Here is a 24666-nt window from a genome sequence, read left to right as displayed (position 1 = left end):
TATGTTGCCCGTAGCTGCTGACTAGCATTTTATCAATTGTATCAATGCTTTTTTGTCCAGCTAAAAATCTTTAATGTTCTGCAAAAGAAAAGGAAAAAAAGTCTATATCTTAGACTTACGGCTTGAGGGTTAAAAAAATAAAAGCTAATTTTCATTTTGGGGTGAATGATGCCTTTAACAGTTTTCACAGGGTTTTTTTTCAAAGGGAGTAGCTTTTATACAACAGACTTACTCTGCTTGCAGCATAATCTCTGAATGAGGTCCTCAATTTTACTAGTATTTATTTGTGGATGTTTATAGAATGTTTCAAATGTCACAGATGCCCATTTTCCATGTTGGCTAAAAGAAGAATTTGTACTTCAGATGTGTTGTAATATGCACAAGCCTTTTCCCTCAAGGATTTGAACCACTGGTATTACTCTGCCAATCACTCGAACCTGACAAACTCAATTGGGATTAAAACTGCGGTCTGTTTCCTCCAATAAGAGGAACTTTGTTCATTGCACTGGCATAATGAGACACATGTTGTGTAAATACAAAGTCTGTAGGGATGTTTTGTTGATGTACGACATAGTAAATGTGTTAACAAATGCAATATGTTTCTGGTCTGGTGAACTGGCTCCTGTAAACCGTATGTTGCTGGAAGTAGAAAGCACTCACATCAAAGGCCAGGGGATCCAGCAGATGTGCAGTTAATTATTTTACTTGCATGTGATTATTGATGTGCTTCTCACATCCTTTTAAAAATGGACAAACGGGAAAGTGATGCGCAAAAAAAAAAAAAAAGAGCAAATGATATGCTATTATATGAACTTGGGATGAACAGGAATGACCAGATTACTTTTTTAGCAGATGAGAGGATTGTACTGATTGTATATGTATTGTTTTAGATAACAAGTGATTTGAAACAGGTGATTTCAATAGGTGATTGTAATTATAATTTGATTCAAAAGCAGCATCAAAGAAAGGTCTAGTCCTTTAGGAACAAAGACGTCAGAGGGTCGCCAATGTTTTCTTAACAAATACATGAGAAGCTGAACAACCGTGATCTCTGATCAAAAGATATCATCACATGGGTTCAGGACTACTTTGGCAAACCTTTGTCAAGTAACACAATGCATATTTACATCCACAAATGCCAGTTAAATCTGCACTGTGCCAACAGGAAACCCCGTGTTAACAGTGTCTAGAAGTGCCATAGACTTCTCTGGGCTCGGAGATGAATCAGTATTTCAGATATTTTTTGGGAGAAATGAGTGGAGGAACTATGACGTCACTTTGTAGGCTAATCGGCTGCTAGCATAAAACTGGTTCCCTCGTGAAAATCCCTATGGGATTTTCCCATAGGATTTTCGAAGATTGCAAATAATAAGCTCTGTGTTCAAACACTGTATATTACACTTACACGTTTTGTCCAGCCGGATAATAGTCACACGAAAATACAACTTTGAGCACTTTTGGATCTTAAATACAAACGCAAGAATTGAAAAGCTAACATTAGGCTACAAACAGACTACACTGCCCTCGGGTCGCTCGCCTGTGACGTCAGCACCACCCTGCTACAGGCAACTTTTCAAGCTTATTTTTTAGAAATAATGTCCATGACAGAGAGTTAATCTCTCTGTTTATTATATTATAATCCATGGAATATATTATAAATAAATACATTTGCAAAAACACATAGACCTTTGTGCCTTTTGGATTGTTTTTACATGGGAAATACATCTGTGTTGCTTTACGGTTGTTCTAAAAGTTTTAAAACTGTTTGTATAAATCTGCCTACATAGTATTATCATAAAACATATTTAAATAAGTGTATCACTCGCATGCACACAGCCTGCTTACCTTAACAGACGACAGAAATGAGGTGTGAGGAACAAGTCTATCAAATGCCTACAAGTTCCATCATCATGGACACAGAGCAACATTCAATATTCCTCTTTTGTCAAGAAATACACTGAAAAGCAGCCCATATAGACACATGCTTTACATTTTACGGAGGAGTGTAAATATTGCTGTTATGACAGAGTTAAATGTGTTTAGATGAAGAAGAAAAACCCGACGAAAAATCATTTGATCACATTAAAATGACAGTTAACATGCATGATTTTTACACATTTATTCATACATTTGCTTTACTGAGAGCAGGAAAGAGACAGGCTGCACTGGTGAGCAGTATCTTCATAATATTGTTTATTAAAATAAATGATCAACAAATTAATCTGTCTTGACAGTCTTTACAAGTGAAGGAATTATCTGCACACAATCTGAATTCCCAATTAGAATAATACTACAAACTATAAAATACTATTCATGAAAATACCTAAATAACAGACAAATCCAAATGCCCATCACGAGCGAGCTGCGCTCCAGACCAGATCAGCTCGATGACTTATAATGTCTCCGACAACGCCTGTAGTCCCAATTAGCAACTTGATAGCAACCGTCTTTTTAAAGAAGCATAACCGATTTATGTCGTAGAACAAAACGTGAAAGTATTTTGAGTTTGTGTTAGCCACGAACCTTATTTAAGCGATTTTACTGAAACCCCATTGAAAAAACCCATTGACTTTGGGACGAGGGAACCGGAACTGCTAAAATGCTAACTCGCTTCCGGGTTTTTGCATACAAATTGACGTCATAGTTCCTCCACTCTACAGACGACATGTGCTCTGGAACAAAGAAGAAAAAGGATCATCCAGACTGTTAAGTCGAAAAGCCAGGGTCTGTCATGGTATGGGGTTGTGTCAGTGGTCTTGGCAAAGGTAGCTTGCACTTCTGTGATGACGCCATTAATGCTGAAAAGTACATCGAGATTTTGGAGCACAATATGCTGCCTTCTTTTCCTGGGACGCCCTTGCATATTTCAGCAAGACAATGCAAACCCACATTCTGCACACATAACAAAGTCCTGTCTGTAGAGGAAGAGGATACAGGTACTTGACTAGCCTGCCTACAGTTCCGACCTGTCTCCAATAGAGAATGTGTGGCACATTTTTAAGCACAAAATGTGACAATGAAGACTCCATCTTATGACTTGTTTGCAGGAAAAATGGGACAAAATTACACCTGATATACTACATCATTTGGTGTCTTCACACCCTAAACGCCTTTTAAATGTTGTGAAAAAGAATGACAACATTACAAAGTGGTAAATGCTTTACTGTTACAACAGTTTTTTGAAAAGTGTAGCTAGAACCAAAACTGGAATGTGTTAAATTAAAAAAAAATGTTTTTTAAAAATCACGAGCAACACATTAAATAATGTACTGTTGTATCGTCTGCAATGAAATACTACTCAACGTGAATTTAGAAATCTCTTCTTTCTTTTGTTATTTCCGTTTTCCAAACTGTCTTAACTTTTTCTGATTTGGGGTTTTATATAAAGCATCCTTTTGGCTAAAAGTGTGACAAGCGCTTCTCATGTGATATGTGCAACCCAGGCTCATTGTGGAAACGTAGTCCCGCAGACGTTTCTGGAGACTGCGGAATATGTCCCGGCGGGTATGTACGGCTGCAGTTTTTGTTTTCGTGAATCCGCGAGAGGCCGCTATTGCGCGCTTTTTCGCACCTCAGACACCTCTTGCGAGCGCGGTTCGCGCACACGCTGTTCTCGCGTGAGCACGCCGGAGGCCGCTGTCCGACTGACCGGATGATTGACTGGGCGACCGGCCAATCGGCCGACCCACCCTCCTCCTTCCCTGAACCCAACTAATTTTACCGATCACCCCCCCGCCCACCCGCTCGCTTTCCTAAACCCGAGCAACACTTCACAAAAGCCGTCCAAATAACAAAAGCCCTGATTTTTTTTTATTCCACCGCGTTTTCGGATTTCGCCGCGTTCTCACACTGTCACGAAACTCGTTTACTTGATTTTTGGGATTCTGTTTTTGTCTTACCTGATTGCTGGAGCTGCTCTTCCCCGGACTCGAAACCGGTCGCTGTGGTCGACCCCTCTCTGCATCTCGAGCCTGCCAACGTACACGGTGAGCTGAGTGGACAAACGGGTTGCAGCGGGGAAGCCCTCCAGAAAGAGGTAAGGCAAGCGCGAAAGGGAACAGCGTCACAGTGCCCTGCAGCGTTCACTTGAAAAAAAAAAAAACGCGGCCGTAGGTACCCCCCGGGACGTATTCCGTTGTCTCCAGAAATGTCCGCGGGACTACGTTTTCAGAATGAGCTTGGGTCCGGTTTTACTTCTACTTTTGCTTTTAAATTTCTTTAAATGAGAATGAACCACAACATTTTGCTGTGCACCACTTACAAAAAGGGTAATATTGGCAGTGGAAATGCAAGCCTAATCAAGAGGACCCAATACCAAACCATGCTGTACTGTATAAAGAATTAAATGTCAAGAATTTGAAGACTCATTTTGTGAGGGAAGTTAATTAAAAATTGTAAAATATTTCTGTCAACTCCAGTTTTAAAACTTTTGTGTTTTCAACATTAATCTTTGCAATGAATCCCACCATTTATTGTGACAATTACTTGCACAATTTCAAAGAAGAACATTAACATAGCAAAAACAACAAACCACCAAAACTTTAACAAAAAACAGTTTGTTAAAATGGTCTGAAAATAGTTTGTCGTTAAATCAAGCGTGGTCAAAACACAAAGAACATCAAGTCACTTAATTTAACAACAGAATGACTGTAAGTCTCTAAAACATCCAAACAAGAGCCAATGGCTTAAAAAGGATCTGAACTAGTGACTAGATGCAGATGTGAGCACAACACGCACAAAGACACAGCTGTGTTCTTCAGCGCAGAGACAGTCGTGAGCCCGTAATTAAATTCCTGCCATTTTTAATTGAATTCATCTCGAGGTTTTGATTAACAACAATAAGAGTAATGGGAGGGGGAAATAATCTTAATAAGACCCTTATCTGTATTTGACCATTCCTCCATCCCCCAGTCTCTCTTCTAGAGCTCCACATTAAAATATCTTGCTCATTTCCCTCCCATGAATGACTTCTTAAATTAGAAATGGTGTGCGTGTGTGTGTGTGGGGGGGGACATTTTTTGGTTAGAGACAGAAAAAAAGAATGTGTGGGATGGGAAGCTCTTGATTTTCAGCATTTTAATAGCGCTTTCCTGCATGGAAGGCAGACTTCAGCCATTCAACACTGTCAGGAGCAAAGAGGCAGACAAGACAACCTCTAATCTAAATCTGCATATGCTAATGTGCAACAATTAATCTCTGCAGGAGTCTGTGCAAGCTTTTGCTTCCAACTCATGGCTATTTAATAATTGTCAATTATCAATCAAGTCTTTTTTTTTTCGATAATTCACCCAAAAATGACATTTCTGTCATTGTTTACTCACTTCTTACTTGTTTCAAACCTTCATAAGTTTCTTTCTTCTCTTGGACACAAAAAGATATATAAACTTGTAACCATTAACTTCTATAGTATTTGTTTTTCCTACTATGGAAGAGAGTGGTTACAGACTTTAAACTTTCTTCAAAATATCTTCTTTTGAGTTCAAGAGGAGAGAGAATATTGTTGAACATGGTCTGACTGCTAAAAATCCGGTAGCACATTTATATAGAAAATGAATGCAGGATAAATCTGATGACTCTTATTATATCAAAAGAAATTGGAAATTAGAGTTTAACACTATAATAGAGGATAAAATGTGGGAACAAATATGCACAAATTGTCAAAAGGGTATAAGCAGTCAAATATGGAAGAAGTTTGACTAGAAGATGAAGATGGGGTTCTTCAGAGTTCCATTAGTGGCTGCCAAAATCGATAGTTCTTTACAATTATCACAATGCTGAAGAGATTGTGGAAAAGTGAGGGACTACGTTCACATATTTTGAGAATGTCCCAAAATACAAGTGTATTGGCAGGAGGTTAAAAGGGAGATTAGTAAAGTTTTAAGATACAACATATCAATGCACCGAGTATTTCCTTTTTTTTTTTGCTTGATGGCTTTCTTCCAATCTGTTCAGTAAGGCCCCAATTACACTAATATGTTTTAGTTTTAAAACGGCATTGTAGAATGAAAAATTATGCGCATCCATACCGGCATTTCTCCCAGAGTTTCTGAACAACTCTCCGTCCACACTATACCACTGAAAATGCACATCACGTGACCACACACACACACACACACACACACACACACACACACACACACGCGCAGGCATGCACTGCAGAGATAAGAGCTGTGCATGACGGACTGTTCATCAAGGATCTACCACATATTCCCAGACTTTGGTCTGTTAAATCTATTAATTGTTCTTAGCTAATGTGCTTTGGCTGAGCATAAAGACAAGTTAATATATTAATTTATGTAACCACCACATTGCTAGCATTTATTTCCTATATTGTATAAACTTATTGAACGTTACACTTTTATAAAGGCAATTATTGATTATTAAAACTGATATTCAGCAAAAGAGTGGGTATGTTTCATATTTTTCAATGAAAATGAAAGGAGGCAGTTGAACATTTTTGGTGTCTAAGTTGCTAATATCAAAATAAAATTCAGCAGTTCCTCATGTCATGTTTTCATTTTATTGTTGAGACAGCGTAGCCAGACTGATGTGAATGAAGTTATAAAGTACACTGTTACCTTTTAAGATTTACCCAACGCGTTCTCAGGAGTTTGTTTTCCACATCAAACTTGCAAAGTCTGAACTTACAAGGAAAGGATGCAAGACTGAACTGTGCACAGGCTACTTAATATTGAGAAAAAAACGCCCCGAACGTGCAGCCCCATCTCCGTTTTCAGATGTCTCTATTTTCCCCATCCACACACAGAGCAGCAGCGTTTTAAAATGAAAGCAGCATCTTAAGCGTTTTCATAATGCTCCATTTTTGACACTCGTAAACTCAAGCATAGTGTGTAACCGTAGTAAAAGTTTTTTAGTAGTAAATGCGTTTTAAAACAACAATGTATTAGTGTAAACGGGGCCTAAATCTCACCTATTTACACAACATATGTATATGTATATATATATATATATATATATATATATATATATATATATATATATATATATATATATATATATATATATATATATATATATATATATATATATATATATATATATATATATATGAGAAAATGACTGCAGATTTGCAGTTGAAATCAGAAATTTTCCAACATATCTTAGCATTAATCAAAACATTTACTTGATCTTTAAAATGCTGTCAGGTGTTTTATTGTAGTTATTGTCTTTATATATGAGTTTGTTTGTTTGTTTGTTTGGTTATTTATTTATCTACTTTTCTTTTTTAATTTAATGTATTTTTAAGCTGTCACTATTATTTATTTACTATTATAATTTAACAATTTTTTTTATCTATTTGTTTGTTTTTTTGTGAATGTAAACATTTTAAGTAAATGTATTGTGTATACTATGTTTATTAAAACTTTCATAAAAAACTTTTATACAAACTCTTAACCTTATAAAGGTTTGGAACAACTTAAGGGTGAGTAAATTTAAATTTTTGGGTGAACTGTCCCTTTAAATGTACACTAGAGGTGTGTCAACATCTAAAATGTATATTTTATAAACTTGGTGAATGCTCTTATTGACCAATAATAGGTTAAACTGGAAAAAAAACAAAAAAAACATTAAGAGTTTTTTTTTGTCATAAATAAACTAAAATTGCATTTTCCAAAAATACACAACAATTTTAATAGATTTTAAATTGTAATAATTCACATAGTTATTTATTTATTTGATTACTCTGCTTTTTATCAAATAAGTTTACCCTTAGAAAACAGAAGATGCCTAGTTCAGGAACATTGATTCTATAGTAGCTTTATGATCAAATTATAAATCTGGCCTTCATTTCCACTTGTTTTCCAAGCACTCACCATCTCGACAGCAGTTCTCCCCAAGTTTCCAGAATCTTTTCGGCACATTCTTTAGAGACGTCTCCAGAGCCACTTAATAATGGCTCGTCGTTATCTGGGAAGACGAACACAGTGGGGAAAAAAAGAGCGAGAACGATGTTACTTACGTTTGAGATACTGTTAATAAAATAACTCTGCATAACTCAAAACTGTATTAAAACACATGAAGTCCTAGAGGACAGAGAAGAACAACTCAGAGTAGCTATGTTTCCATCACCCTGTGTTAAAAAGATAGCTCACCCAAAAATGTAAATTGATTTTTTTCACACTTGTAAGTAGTTTGAAAACTTTACAAGTTTTTTTTATTCTGTTAAACATTAAAGATGATAATCTGAAGAAAGCTGAAAACCTATAACTGCTGACTTCCATAGCAGGAAAAATAAATAGTATGGAAGGTTACAGGTTTTCAGCTTTTTTCAAAATATCTTCTCTTGTGAAGAAAGAAACTCAAACAAGTTTAGAACAAGGAGGGATGGTTAAATCATAATAATATGTTTTGCCATGTCATGTTTTGGGTAACCATCCCTTAAACGCAAACTTTGAAGTGCTGCATCAGAAATGAGTGATGATAAAATTCCGAAATTCAGAAAGAAAAGCTTAAAACTGCACAAAAAAACGACCTCAGTTTTTTGCTCAGCTGTGAAAAACAGCTAATGCATATGTAAAATCAAATCACAGTTGGCAAATAAATTCTGATTTTTTTTTACTGCTGGTTGCTTTTATTTAGTGCTGGTTACCTCTATTACCATTAGCAACTATAACAACTTAATAGAAACCTTTTGATTAAATACAAATGTAAGTATGAAACAGATTTCATACTTATGTACTTTTCTATGCCATTTTGTAGTATAAATAGTGTAAGTAGTGCATTCACATTGAAAGTTATAAAATAAATAAGTGCACTTTAAATACCCGGACTGTTTACTTATTTAACCGATTAAAAGAATTGTGGATTATTGGACACCTCACGAACTGAACAGTTGCAGCTTTGCTGACGTAGCAGAAAGGGGAACAGCTATCAGCGCTGAGGTCGGATGACTTTATAGATTTTGGATTGTGAAAGCAAAATTCATTAATGGAAACAATTTAGTAGCAAATGACTGCGCCTGAAATCATCTACTACTCAAGTAGGTACTCAGGAAATATATAGAGATTCTTGAGTTGAATTTAATACCTTTTACTATCTTTTTTAATACCTTCAAAAAAAATTACTACCAGCACGACTTAGAGCTGCAACTGTAGTGGCATAAATCTAATTTATTTTCAAATGGAATAACATATTGAAGATAACATACATTTCCCATTATCATGCTGCCTTGAATATGTTTGAATGTGCTTGAATGCGAGTTATCTGCTATAAAAAGTCTGACTATTACTTTATGAAAAATAAAACTATGGTTTGCATCAAACAAAAATGAAGCACTGCAGTAAGAAGTGTTTATTTTGTACTATTGTTTTTATATGCATGTTAACTTAATAAATAATATTTCTGCTACAAAAACAATCAAAAGATTATAATAAATCATTCAATTCAAGGCTGAAAGCTGCAAAGCAGTCATCAGTAACTAAACAGAAAAACAATATACATCTCAAGAAAGAATGGACAAAAGGAAGAAAAGTCTTACTTCTATCATTCTTTAAAGGTTTTGGTTTCGGTTTGTGTCATTTTAAATGCTTAGTCTCATTATGCACTGATGTGCATACAGTTTTCTGTGTTTGTGGGAAAAAAGCAGGCGAGTCAGCCGACCAGGGCAGAGCAGGATTCTCGCGATGACCACCGGCACAGTAAAGCTCTTTGTTATGAGCCTCAGTTTCAGTGTAAACTCAGTAAAGGCGAGCTTCTTTGGCGATGATGTGTGCAGTGTTAGATTTTACATTTATAGAGGACATTTGCGCTGAACACGAAACACTCAATTGATATTGGCTGGCGGATCATCATTGACCACATAATCGATGTCATCGGTACTTTTCACTCTTCCTTTGTTTGCATTTCCCGCATTCCCCACACAAACTCCTAGTCATCTGGCAGCGGAAAGCATAGGCCAGTCTTTAAATCTTGCTTCCTCCAGCCTGAGATCCGAAAACTTGCATTTAACCATGTTTTAATTTAATTACTAAATCAAAGGCGAGCTCGCCTATATGGTTGGTAGCAAGCTAGCCGGGTACCAACCGGTTTGTTTCAGCGTGCTCGAACTTCACTTCACATGAGAGCGCTCAGGTCCTACTCTCAACATATAAATAAATCCCACCAAAATTTTGAATAAAGGCCTGCACTTGACACAAATTGAAAATTTATCTAAAAAACTGGGCTCGAAATTTTTATACCTCGTCAGATGACTTTTAATACTTTTTAATGGCCTTGATTTTGGCTAATTTCATTTACTACCTTTTACAAACCCACGGACACCCTGGTACTACATTTAGAAAAGTACTATATTCTATATAGTATAAATGTGAGTAGGATAAATGGAACTACTACTTGGCTCACATTCCATATAATGTGCAATTTTTGACGCACATTTGGTTGTACTCATAACAGGTGCGATTTGTTAGTTTGGAGATTTATCTCAATAATTTCAAAACTGTTAAAAATTGTCTAAAAAAAGTTGTTCAGTTTGTGATGACAATACACTTAAGGCTTATTTATACTTCTGCGTCAAGCGCATGTTTATGCTACGGCGCAGCCTACGCGTACCCCTCGCCGTGGCCGTCGGTGTCGCTGACGTGAACTTCTCAAAAAAATTAGCTATGTAATGATGCGTAGCGCAAGCTCTGTGATTGGTCCATTGGAGCGAGTGTTTACAAGTGTCGACTGGTTTACAAAACACCCCCCTTCCTTACTTTACAGTATACAAACTTATTTCTATAAGCAGAAACATTTGCTTTCTATAATTAGCACTTCTTGTGTGTATTGCCTCTTCTTGTTGAATGGCTGAATGCCTCCTCATTTGTAAGTCACTTTGGACAAAAGCGTCTGCTAAATGACTAAATGTAAAAGTGTTGACAGTTTAGGGCCGCTCACCTTCTTCCTCATCATCCTCAGGTGGAGATGGCACCGTGGAGCCATGGGACCCAGAAGACAGTACGCCGGGGCTCGCTGTGGTCTTCCTTCTTTCTCTTTCTGTCTCGCTCTCTAAACTCATCACTTCATACAGCGTATCCGAGTTACTCTTCCTCTCCTTGTTCTCCATCTGAGTTCACAGTAAAGCCAGTCACATAAACACACACCCCTTTCTTTTAAAGAAAACAATCTGTGAGATGCAGGATTTAATAGAGCGTCCTATTAATGTGAAGGCTGTGTCAAACTGTTCATTTTGAGGTCATAGACTGAGAAACATAAAACCAATCTTTAAGGTCTTTGCACTATTAAAACATCCTGTACGTATGGTAACTCAAAACATAATCAGAAGTCTAAAAACAGCTCTTTTTGAATACAATCTTTTATTAGTTTATAACGCACTACACTACATGACACCTTCCTACATTTCCGACTGTTTAACAAAATATAATCCAAACCGTTTGCTACGCTCTTCTAGTGCTGAATTTTAGAATTTTATCCTGTAAACCTGATGCAATCTGGCGGCACTTCTTTTAGCCATTATGCTCCAAAAATTTGGAACTGTCTCCCCCTTGAAGTGAAAGAATCCCCAAGTATTCATGTTTTTACAAAGCGTGTTAAGACAAGTTTGTTAGGTGTACGGATTTTATCTATTTTGTTGTAGGTTTATGTATGTAATGTATGGTGTGTGCTTGCATACGTAAGGACTATTGTGTGTGTGATCATGTGGATATATACTTATATTTTGTGTACATGAATGCTTTTATTTCAGTATATGTGATAAGTTTTTGTGGTCTATTTTAATGCTTTTGTTGTTGTTTGTGAGGCACTTTGAGTTGCATGTATATTGGAAAAGTGCTATACAAATAAAGTTTATTATTATTATTATTATAATCTGCCACTTTATTATGTAATAATATGAATAATCCATGAACAATCAACGCCCACTTCACCCACTCATTTATACTGCAATAAAGAACAGTGTTTCACCTTCACTTTTGTCCAATTCAATTAGCTGTATATTCATTAACAAACAAAGCCAAAATTTTATGCAGGATTGGGATCAGGTAAGGAGGAATCAGAGATTTTGACTGTAAGATGATAGTTTTTTGATATTTTATTTGATATATCTGATATGATAGTAATGTCGGGCAACTGAACTTTTAATATCTGTTGACTATTGCTTACAGATTATTTCATAGGTACTAAAAAATATATGTTTTAACCTAAATCACAGCAGTGTCCATCTGAAGGATGTAGAATAAACTATACAAATACATACTGTATGGAAAGGTTTAGTGAGCACACAGTTTGTTCTTTTGAACATATTTAAAGATGCAATCATATTCACTTGATTGGACAATCTGCCAAAGCAATTGATAGTGTTTTCTGATGAGGGGGCCAAAACAAAACAGAAAATCACCCATTATGTTTTTTGTGAATGTAAAAAATCTTGGTAACGCTTTGTATTAATCCCATGCTCATAATGTATTATAACTGTTTTTAATTATTTAGAATCAAATATAAAATTTATAGATATTATTCTTAAGATACAACCAAATCTATTAAGTATTATAATGACTGTGCTACATGTATAATAGTGTTATTAATACTAATTGATAATAATTAGTGATGCATTTCTTTTTTCAATATACACGTTTATAACACTATACACAGCTTTATATGTATTAATAAGTCAGTAATAATTGTATTTATGAAGATTTAGGGCCCTATCATACACCTGTTTCAGCTTGGCACAAGAGTCTTTTTGAGGCGTTGCGCTGCGCTGTTTAAATAGCAAATGCATTAGCGCTCATATGTGCACCCATAGGCGTTCTGGTCTAAAAAGGAAGGCGTTCTGAGGCGGACCGCTGGCGCGTTGCTATTTTGAGAAACTATAATAGATTTTTAATTAGACCAAAACTAACCCGGTCTAAACTCCGGCGCAGAGTTGCGCCTCGCTTACGCACTGCTTAATACTCACAAGAGAGCAATAGGCAAATATCTTTACATGAAAAAATGTAAATATTAAGAATATATATAGGATATAATAAGAATAGATATAGGATATAAATATAAAGGATTAAAATATTACAAAACATATTATTTTCTAGCCTACATAATTATGAAAAACCACTGCTTTTATGTCTTCTTCATCTCGGGAGGCTTTTTCAGTTCATTCATAACAATTTGCTTTTGTATAATGTTATTATTATTAGCAGTATTATTTAATATATCCATATTTATATTTGTTTTATTAAAAACAAGCTTAGATTTGCCCACCTGTCAGGTTTTAGACCATATAGGGCATGGCAGGTGTATTTGGAAATAACTCAGTATTTTGACCACACTTGGTCATTATTGTTCATTTATTCGTTTGCTAGAAATTAGAACTGAATTTAGAAATAGTTTTGAAACAAATCTTTGCGCTTAACAAACGAAATTAATTATTTATAAGCTAATTGATGTCTGTGCGTAAAGGTTTCCCTATCCAAGAGCGAATGTGAAAGAAGTTCCATTATCTCTCATTCTCACGCAGTAGATGCTCTGTTTAACAGTTTTCTGTTAAAAAACTGTTAACTGTTTGCTGATGGAATGCTCAGTTTTTCCCCTTAGACTTACTTTGCGTCCTGTAAATAGCGAATGCGCTCTTGGCGACGCAGCTGGGTCTTAAAGGGAATGGGAAATGAGACTCTAATTGGTTTATTCCCAAAACACACCTATAACTCATTAAGAAAATAAACTCAATCCTTCTAGCCCATGCGCCTTGGCGCAAATCGCATTTTCCTGTCCGTAAATTAGCAAAAATGCGTTCTGACACGCCCTGAAAGCGTTTGCGCCCTGCGTTTTGCGCATGAACCGTCAAAATAGAGCCCTTAGTCTGCAATGATAAAACGGTGTTTTCTTAAAGTTACAAAAACTCATTAGTAGTAAGAACAAGTTTTGTTCTGTCAAAAAAGTAAATATTTTTTAATTGTGGATAGGACACCCTATAAATACTTATTATGAGTCATAATACAGTTACACTTATGAAAACATTATATGTGGACCTCAGTACAGTGAACCCTTTAAAAGTGAAAAGGTTAATTTTTGGCTGCATTGTCTACATAGTTTTTTTGTCTTTACTAAGTACAGTATCAAATCAGCCTGTTAGAGTTCTGAACTCACCTGTCTGAGTTTGAGATAGAAGGTCTCTGTGTAACTGCGTTTGCTGAAGGGCCAGAACAGCCTCTCGTTGGGTGAACACACTCGAACCCGTGTCTCTAGCAGGAACCTCACAGGCTCCTCGACCTCAGTGATCACCAAGTCAACCGCCGTTGTCATGTACATGAACTTATCTGTGTGACACAAATCACAGAAAAGCAGATGTGCATATTAGTAATGCTTAATGCATAATGTCATGTGTCATATTTGTGTGATATTGACCTTATTAATACTCTTGTTAGTGATGTCATAAAATAACAAACATTTTATTAAACCCATTATTAAAAATTCTTAGTAAACTAAATAAATATTGTCATTTATCATTATTAGTAGTATTATGTCAACAACAAAAGTATAGTTGAAGACAAAATTATTAGGTCTACTGTAATATTTTTTAAATAAATTGAAAAATGGTCATATTTTTAAACATAACCTTGAAATCCCCCCAGTTTTAGCAGGGTGTTTTCACATCTCCAGTTTAAAAAATAAATTAGAAAAAGTGGGTGAGTCCAGCTTTGTTTAGGTGGGACTGTCAAGTGGTGAAAGAGGGAGGAGTTTGCATGAAAAGGGGAGTCTCATACGTGCACTACAGCTGATTTTCACAGAACCAGGGGAGATAGACATTAATTCGGAGAGCAGTCCCTACAGAGGATCTGCAAGCTGTGTGGAAGTGGAGGATTTTCAGTTCATAATGTTGTAGTGATATTAACGTACTGTAAACTTAGTAACAAAATCATTTTGACTAAGGTATGTCTTTAAAGGTTCAGGACACCCTGGAGAACTTTTTTTATATATTAACAGATTTGTTTGTGTTGAGCATCAGTTAAGACAATGTTAGCATCTGTCAGCTTTAATTGTGGGGAAAACTGGATAATTTTGAGCTTTTGTCTGCTAATTTCAGCTTCCGGGTTTAAAATGATTTTTGGGGAGGGATCAAAATCGGCGACGTAGCGAAGTACCGCAAGTGCAATGATGACGCATCGGTTTCTAATTATTATTCAAAGCGGAGTTTCCTTATCCTATGAGAAGAGCCGGCTGTTTAATTATTCATGAGAGCACGACAGCACCTGCTTTTCGAAGGCAGACGCAGACGCGCAATAGCCATTTATGAAGGCTCGTATGTGTTTGTTCCCATGATCCACGGGGTTTGTTGCATGTTTTTCCCGTGATCCTGTCAAGGCCGATCATACAGCAAAGCAGTGTGTGTGCTGCTAGCATTTTTGTCGGGAGAGCAGCACGAGAATTGGAGAATGGCGGATGTTGTCTTGTATCAGAAGTTCATTCACATTCAGACACATCGCCGTGCTGCTGTGTTTGCCTAAATCCTCCGATTACCAGCAGGACTAATGGTTAAAATAGACAGGTCAGGAGTCCTGCTCCACTGAGTCTGTATTTAGATCTATGATTCAGACCCGGGGATTGAGGGAGAAGTCCTCATTTATAGTGTTTATATGAACACGATTATCTTTATAATGATATAAATTGTGGTTGTCTGTATATGAAATTACGAATAAAAAATGTAGCAGGGCATTAAATTACAGTTTATTTCTTTGCATTTTAATATTGTAAACTATAAACTCATGCGTTTCCTGACGGTTTGTCTCATTTTGTGAGCTAACTGACATCAACAGTTGTTCGCTCCCCTTCTCCCCTGCTGGCCACGCCCACTCCTGCCCGATGCTCGCGGAGCTCCACGCCCATTAATCATGCATCTTTTGAAAAAATTCTGAAGTAGACTTAAACCGAAAGTGGGGGGTGTCATGGCCCATTAAACACTGAAAGAGTACTGCTGACGACACAAACTAACTTTGCTATCTGAATAAACGAACAAAGAACGTTGATCACACTTACCAAACTCGAAGAGACAGGACAATCAACACCAACAGGAACTTTTTTTTTTAAAAAAACGAATGGCAAATCCTGATTTCACAATTTCCAGATAGGAAAAGCTCTCAGGTAAAAAAAAAAAAAAAATGTTCCTTACAAACATATTTTTGTCACGTGTTAGCAGAATGCTGTACTGTCCACACATAAGCTGTGCTCGCATCGCGGGGAAAGGGAAACAAAACCTTTGTTTATAAACATTAATTAACATTTATAAACGCAACACTGACGACCCATGTCTCTGAACAATTCTTCTTCTACTGCTTGTTTGAATTACGGTGGGCAACACAACGTGGCATCTCTCTGAACACTGTAACAGGTAAAAGGAGTCTTCGAAGCTATATCATGCATATTAATGAAGTTGCATCTCATTCAAAACAAGGCGCGCTGATGAATTACTGAACAGATGTGCTGAAAACTTAACGACGTCACTTTGTGATAGCCAATCAGACAGCCAATCTCCACGCTGAAATTTATATGGGACATGTGCAGTATATGACTCAAAAATCATCTAAAAAAATGTGTTTTAATGTTTCGATACCCATTAATAACTGATGTCTAATGAGTCGTTTGTTTCTCTTTGCCATGATGACTGTACATTGTATTTAACTAGTCATTTTGCATGATGTTAGGATTCAAACTAAAGTGCAATTTAAAGGCTTACCTAGGCAAGGTAGGTTAATTAGGCAAGTCATTGGACATCAATGTTTTTTTTCTGTAGCCAAACAGAAAAAAATATATATTTCTTAAGGGGCTAATAATATTGACCTTAAAAGTTTATTTATAATTAAAGTTTCAGAAGTCAAATATAATAGGAAATAGAGTGACCTTTTGCCTTGCTCTGTTAAATATCACTTGCAATATTTAAAAAAGAATTTTAATTTCACAAGAGGCCTAATAATTTAGTCTTCAACCATTACTCCTATTTATTATTATTAATTCGCCATTTAATATCGGTTGTAATAATGTTACAGATCGCAAAAAAGTGAATGACCTAAATAAATATATTCCAGAAGCAGAATCAGAAGACCTCAAACAACAATCTGAAAGAGAAGGTCATGTAAACGGTGTGTGTGCACGAGTGTGTGTGTATCTGTACCTTTGGGCGTCTCCTCATTCACAGCTTGAAACTGAGGAGTGTTGGGATTCCAGCTCCCTGTGATGATGTAAGATTTCCCATCAGAGCTTTTGCCCATTGACTCCTGACAGACAGGGGGAGGCAAGGAGAGGAGAGAATAAAACAAGCAGAAAGTCAAACTGAATCACCACTTCAGTTCACTCGTGGTGAATTAACCAACCGTGGGCAGACTAGGCCAGAATCTGCTTGATGCATCTTTCCAGAATCATTGTACGTTGACTCCAAGAGGTGTACATGAAGAGCTTTATGTTTGTCCAAGTAGTTGTTTGGGTAAAGGTTTTTTGGCTATATATATATATATTTTTTTTTTTGTATTTTCGTTTTGAATATGTAAGTTGTTTAACCTACCAATGTGTATTTTTTTTTTATTTTAAATTAAGTTCCAGAAGTGTATAAAAAGAGCAACATGCTGCGATGAATACAGTCTGATGAAGAGCTGATGTGCTGGAAACGTTTAACACTTTGTGTTAGCCTTTTTAATGTAATACATTGGCATTTTATGGAGCTTTGGAGTTTTTTTAATATAAAAAAAATATTAAAAATGGATTATTAAAACTGTTTTGTTTAAAAATTTGTTGAAAGAATCTCTGCGTTTAACAGTCCTTGGGAAATATCTGAAAAATACTTACAATTTTACAGAAGGGGCAATAATTTTGCCTGGATTTATATATATACCATTTAAAATGTCCTATTTTTAAATTCCATTAAAAATTCTAAAACCCCAGTGTGGCTGTGTTTTTCTCTCGCAACAATGCAATTCGAACACATAAAATGATGCTGTGATTTATTTTCATAAAATATCATGTTTTATGCCACATAAAATGATCCTGTAATTTATTTCTCATAAAATATGATGTGTTTTACAGCACATATAAAAAGACATTGTAATTTATTTGAAAGAAAATGTGTTGTTTTTACACCACATACCAGGTCGAGCAGGTGCATATCACTGTTCTTCACGTTCTTCCCCGGACTCAAAAGCAGACCAAAACACCTAAAACACAAACATGTTCATCAACACAAACATTTTCTCTGTAAAAGCGCATATCCATGCAGCCATTTACAGCAGAGGGGAAGCCTGAGAAAACGAACACACATCTATATATATATATATATATATATATATATATATATATATATATATATATATATATATATATATACAGAAAAGAACAGCTGTTCATTCAGGCAGGGTTGGCTTCAGTTCAAAACAACATCAGTCACCATAGAGGAAAACCATCCTCCATTTTCTCATGAACACTTGAGCCCAGAAAAACATAATTCAGCGCATGTTTACCATTAAAAAATGAGTTATAGTTTGTTATGTCTTTTCAGTGTCACTAGAAAAAGCATGTTACCTCTCGATGGCCAGCTCTTTGTTGGACGTTTGCTGGACGTAGATCACAATTTTTTTGTCCATGCCGGCCCGCAGTTTGAAGCTCTGTCTGTCCTTGTCTTTTGATACGGCACTGGTAGACACAAATGCATGCTTGGTTAAACACATGGCCAGATTTCTCTTCAGAATGAAAAGATTTATTGACTATTCGGTGTGTCAAACTCAATTGCTGGAGGGCTGCAGCCCTGCACAGTTTAGCTTTAACCCTATTTAAACACACCTGATCAAACTAGTTGAGGCCTTCAGGCTTGTTTTAAACCTCCAGGTGAGCGTGTTAAAGCAGGGTTGGAACTAAACTGTGCAGGGCTGCTGCCCTCCAGGAACTGAGTTTGACAACCCTGATTTAAAATGAAGTAAATGCAGCCTTTATGAGGGGAATATATTTTTAAAACATTAAAAAAAAACTGTACTATTTTATGTGTTTGTTTATATTTATATATATATATATATATATATATATATATATATATATATATATATATATATATATATATATATACACACACCTTTTACCTACTTTAAACATACCATAAAATTTTGCTGATTTCATTAATACAGTTATTATATTTAGTACAGACCTTGATTTTGTCATTCTTTTCCTGTTTATTGCATCCAAAGGGATTTACAGTCCATTTATAACTGTCTCTGGAGCATCAAGCTCATATTAATCAAGATAGTAGTTATTTTAGGCACTTTAGCCTTTTTCTTAAATGCTTTTGTCAGTTTTTATTTGCTTTTCTGTGAACATTTATAAAGTCAGACTCTAAATGTGCTCACAAATTTTTTTTTATTGAACTACAATGCTTACTTATAGAAACTATATTAATGTGCTAATGCATGTTACACTAAAGAATACTACTTTACAGATGTGAACAAGTCAACAAAGTAAAACGTGTTCCACTGATTTACAGTGCAAATTTGTGCTAATAGCAGCACGTGTAGGGCAGAGGAAGATCTAAGATCTGATAAATGGCAGGAAACATGTGTCGACACTTCAGAGGAGGAGAAGTGGAGGAACTGCAGGATTTTTCTATTTTTACCATATCCTTCATCAAAACAGGGCAGATGACTTCCGAAAGCTGGATACCAGAAAATATCCCTTAATTTAATAATGCAGTTAGAGACGAGACCCGGCGGAGGTTAGACCTGAATGAACTTTGGATGAAGGGAGAGATGCAGAGCGGTTCACCTGAACGTGCCCTTCCCGTCATCCTCTTTGATCTCCAGGCTGACGGTAAAGGTGAAGACGTCGCTGTCTGGTGTGAGGGGCGGAGCCTTGGTCGCGAGTGGCGCTTTATTGGCTGATCTGCGGAAAGCTGTGGCAAAGCTGTAGAGTATTCGACTGACCTACAAACACACACACAACACACACATCTCAGTGACCGAAGTCAAAACAATCTCCAATGACACACACAGGCTGCATTACAGTGACTCACAGTCGGTCAGTTCTCAGGTTATCAACACACTCATTAGCACACATACTAATCTGGATACATTTAGAAACATAGAGGAAACAGCTTTTTAAAGACAATCCCCCTCACAGGATGCATTTCAAAATGTGCATGTTTAGTCATAGGATGCATATTGTATCTAATTATTTCTACTGTATGCATCTTTGCTGAAGATTGTTACTTTTATAAACTTATTATTTTATAATGTCGCACTATACATTTCATTCTTCCATATTACATCTTTGCAAACATACCTGACCATGCTAATAGTGAATTATATTGTAGTAAATGCTATTAAACATGAAGAGCAATGCTTAGCATTCATGTATCTGGTCTGATTATGATGCAGCCTCATTTTTTTTCTTTGTTACTATTAGTCATGTCAGGATCTTATTTCAGAGGTGGTGTATAGTTGTTACAATATTGTGGTTTTATAATTCTGTAATTAGTAGAAGTTAGTATTTGCATAGCTGTGAACTCTTCAAGCTAAGAAAGTGAACAAATTTGGGGGCAGTTGTGGCTATATTTAACTCCACAGCTGAGGTTTTCACACAATTCGGAAGCAACAAGTTTGATCCGTCAGTGCGTGTGAGCATGTCTGATAACACACAATGAATACAAACATCAAGTGCACCCCCTACAGAATAAACTAGAAAACTGTAGTCATTCTATTTACTTAATATATTCTATATCCTCTAAATCAGAGTGTATACAGGAATCAGAGAGTTAAATTCAAACATTTTTAAGACCTTTTTTAAGACTCTTTCCATACATTTTAAGATCTTAAAACCACTTTAGGTTTCAACTGGAAACATTGGCGAGATTTTAACCTACAGTATCTTTACTAAATATTAATGTAAAAATCCAACTACTAATCCAAAACTGAAACAATATTCATATTCTGAATAAAAATATACTAAATCTAGCTAATTCAGCAGGTTGGCGCCTATAGAACTGCAGAAATAATGGTGTTCCCTTGGTTGATGATGATTTTTCATTGATTTTATAAAATACACAGCATCCTGATATTCAAAAATGATATAAAATTTAAAACCTTGCAAAATAACATTTATGACTTTTTAATACTTTTTAAGGACTTTAAATTTCTGTACATTGATTTATTAACTTTTAATACTTTTTGAGACCCTGCAGAAACCCTGTAAATATATACGCATACAGTTGAAGTTAAAATGATTAGAGTTTTTTTTCTTTTCAAATATTTCACTAAAGGGAAATATTCTTCTTGTCAAAGTCTTGTTTGTTTTATTTTGGCTAGAATAAAAGCAGTTAAAAAAAAAAAAAAACATTTTAAGGTCAAAACTATTAACCTCCTTAAGCAATCTTTTTTTTTTTTTTTTGATAGTCTACAGAACAAACCATCGTTACACAATGATTAGTCAATTTACCATTCCTTTCCTAATAAACCTAATTAAGCCTTCAAATTTTGCACTTTAAATTGAATACTAGTATCTTGAAGAACATATCAAGTCAAATATTATTCACTGTCATCATGGCAAAGATAAATAAAAAAAATCAGTTATTAGAAATGAGTTATTAAAACTATTACAATTAGAAATGTTTTGATTCTATTAAAACGAAATTTTGGAAAAAAGGGGGCTAATAATTCAGGAGGGCTACTAATTCTGACTTATATTCCAACTGTATATATTTCTAATAAAAATTAGAGCTAGAGCTAATAAAAAAGAGCTAGATTTTTATTATTTAAACAGTAAATCTCAAGTGATCTGGTGGAATATCTTGTAGTCACTATGCTCCAAATGAAGTGAGAGTCCCCTAGTACTTGTATTTCTAAAAAGCGTTGTCTAGACACACCTCTTTAAAGTTGCGTACAAACTTAATTGCTTATATTTGCTTATACTTCCCGTTAAATTATGCCACCTTAATGTGTTATTTCAAGCAACAGAAAGACTCTAAAATGACATTCTATTTATTTGAAAGTAGTTTTAATCAGCAGTTTGCTGATTAAATTAAAAATGTTATTTTAATTAATTTTCGGACAATGACATACCAATGTCTCAAGTTCACAAGGGTTTAAAAAAATCTAAATTTGGTGAAATAACTCACAATAACAAATGTTTTCATTTGTTGTGGTTGACCACTTATCATTTTCTAAAAATAATGTTATAAATTACAATCTTTTTACTTGAAATGTTGATGAAATAATATCAGAACCACATAACAAACCAAATATTAACCCTTCTTAAACCCACGCTTAAACAAAAGCTTAAGTGTTCTCCTATTTTTTTTCCATAGCTATACATTTATATTTAGGGGCCAAGCACCGTAGGTGCGTAGGCACCTATTGGATCCGTTAGCGTTCCTATTATTATTATTATTCTTCATTCTTCTTCTTCTTCTGTTTCTTCCGCCAGATTTGAATAGCAGCCCATATAGGCGTATGAGGGAAAGTTGTATAATTTGGCACAATGATAGAGGACAGTATCAACATTAATCAGACCAAATATGAAGTCTCAAAATCAAAATCTCTAGCGCTACCACTTGTCCAAACGTTCATGTATGTTTATCATGATAACTTTTGAACCAACTGGGCTACAATCAAAATTTCTTGGCTCAGTCCGATTCAAACGCACCCTATGACGTCATTTTCCGTCATGAATTTTTTCACGCTATTTTAAATTTTACGAAAAACATTTTTAATCGAACTCTTCCTAAGCAGTTTCTCCGATTTTCACCAAAATTAAATCACAAGATCTACAGACCATGCCAACCAAAAGTTATGGAATTCAAGTTGATTAACGTTGATTAAATTTAACGTAGAACTTGCGAAAATGGACTTGAGGCGATATCTCCGTAACGCATACACCGATTCACACCAAATTTGGTGTGTGTTATGACAACTAGGGTCTGAGGTTATATGCTGAGTTTCGGCGCACTGCTCCCTAGTGGTCCGGAGAAACACAAAACTTGCTTTTTTAGCTTATAACGTCTCAACCTTTCGTTCGAAACTCATAAAACTGGTCTCATTACATCCGGCGGAGCATGTCGAGTCGAATGATGTCTGATTTTTACAGGTCAGCCATTTTGGGCGTCGACCATTTCGATTTTCAGCCAAAAATGCTATATTTTACCAACATATTCACATATCATTACAAAACATGGTATGCATCTTCAACCCCATGCCCTGAAAGTACTCAAAAACATCTGGAGCAGTGCCACCTTTTGGCCAATAGTGCTTGGCCCCTTAATTGCTGCTTGCAGCTATATTTTTATATTTATATTTTTTATCAGCCAAAACAATTTCTAAAACATAACTCCATGCTAACTTTTTTAATACCCACTTTTCATGATGACCTCTAAGAAGTCTATGTGTCAAGTGTGACTGTCTCACCGCCTCTTGGATCTCACAGCGGAAGACGTGGATACGGAAGATCTCAGTGTTGTAATGGCTTTCAGTGAATGCGAAGCAGTCGCTCTCAGGCGTCCCGTCATGACCACGAACACAGAAGAGGATCTTGTAAATGGGGTAATTGGCAATCTCAGTGCTGCTCTGAGGGTCCAGCAGTCTGACGGCACATCAAGAACAACATACTTTAATGGATTACCTTTTCACAAACTAATTTCCAGTCACCTTAAATCTGTTCAGTCCAGTGTCTTAAAGTACCATATGGAAGTGCTATCACAATTATGAAATTCGCCTGACAATTAATTGTCTAACATGTAACTGCTGAAAATGTGTTTAATTGTTTGTCCAAAGGCTCTGATGATTAATCGCCTATCTTGGGGGCTTTGGCATTTTTTTGTGCACTTTGTTAACTAAATATTTATTATGACACATTTTGTAGTTATCTTCTATGCACCTTTATTTATTTTATTTTTAAATTTTTTGTAAAGTGTGCAAAACATACAACATACAGTAAACACAGAACAACAACAGCGGTAGAACAAGAATGGAAATAATAGGAGTAAGCATAAACAGTATAGACAATAACAATATTTAATTAGAACTATTCATAGCAATAATAATAATAATAGAGAGGTTTGCTATAATAGAAATAATATTATGTGATGGCAACGGTGATATCAACAATAATAATATAGATTTAATGACAATCACAATATTGAAAGAGAAATAGAAAAAAAGAAAGAAAAAAAACTTTCCTTCGGTCAGTCAGAATCTCCTTTTCTCTCTCCCCTTTCCTCTTTTTTCTCTTCTCTTCCCCTCTCCTTTTCATTCCCTCCCTCATCCTCATTCTATTTTTGGTTTACTATATATACATGTATGCATGCCTAAGCTGAGGTGGTGCATTAAAATAGAGGTGTAGTGCGTTAAAATCAACTCAAGGTGCATTACAAAAAAATTCTGCAGTATGCGTTGGCTGTAGATTTGATTTTGTTATATTTAGTATTATAGGACGGTAACTTTATTAAAAATAATAACATCATATATTATTTTTAATAATGTTACCATCCTTATATAAAAATAAATAAAGTATAAATAACATTGTCTCAATCCTGCCATTCGTAACTCCATTTTAGGTTAAAAATTATTGTTTTTTGAGCAAGTAAGTAACCAGACAGTGTTGTGTTTAAAAAAATGTCCTTAATGGTGGTGGTGATGGTGGTGGGGGTTGTTAAATATTATGCCAATTTGAGATGAGACTGTACATATATTGAAATAG

At 35.5% G+C, this 24666-nt stretch overlaps 1 protein-coding gene across 4 annotated transcripts in view; it reads right to left on the bottom strand.

Annotated features, from left to right (window-relative positions):
• rabgap1 (RAB GTPase activating protein 1) overlaps nt 1–24666 on the bottom strand; it is a 149942-nt gene that overhangs the window by 79499 nt on the left and 45777 nt on the right. For all 4 annotated transcript variants that reach the window (XM_087270202.1, XM_087270204.1, XM_087270205.1 and 1 more), the window contains 8 exons: nt 23376–23550; nt 19744–19901; nt 18517–18627; nt 18086–18152; nt 17120–17222; nt 14101–14270; nt 10897–11065; nt 7836–7929 (listed from right to left, as the gene is read on the bottom strand). In XM_087270202.1, coding sequence (XP_087126328.1) covers nt 7836–7929; nt 10897–11065; nt 14101–14270; nt 17120–17222; nt 18086–18152; nt 18517–18627; nt 19744–19901; nt 23376–23550 — 1047 coding nt within the window. The remainder of the gene's footprint in view (nt 1–7835; nt 7930–10896; nt 11066–14100; nt 14271–17119; nt 17223–18085; nt 18153–18516; nt 18628–19743; nt 19902–23375; nt 23551–24666) is intronic.

The sequence above is a fragment of the Danio rerio genome, chromosome 10, assembly GCF_052040795.2.
Source record: "Danio rerio strain M-AB ecotype USA chromosome 10, GRCz13ab, whole genome shotgun sequence".
Classification (NCBI taxonomy): Eukaryota; Metazoa; Chordata; class Actinopteri; order Cypriniformes; family Danionidae; genus Danio; species Danio rerio.
Note: the sequence above shows the minus strand (reverse complement) of the source record. Positions and strands in the feature narration are given on the sequence as shown.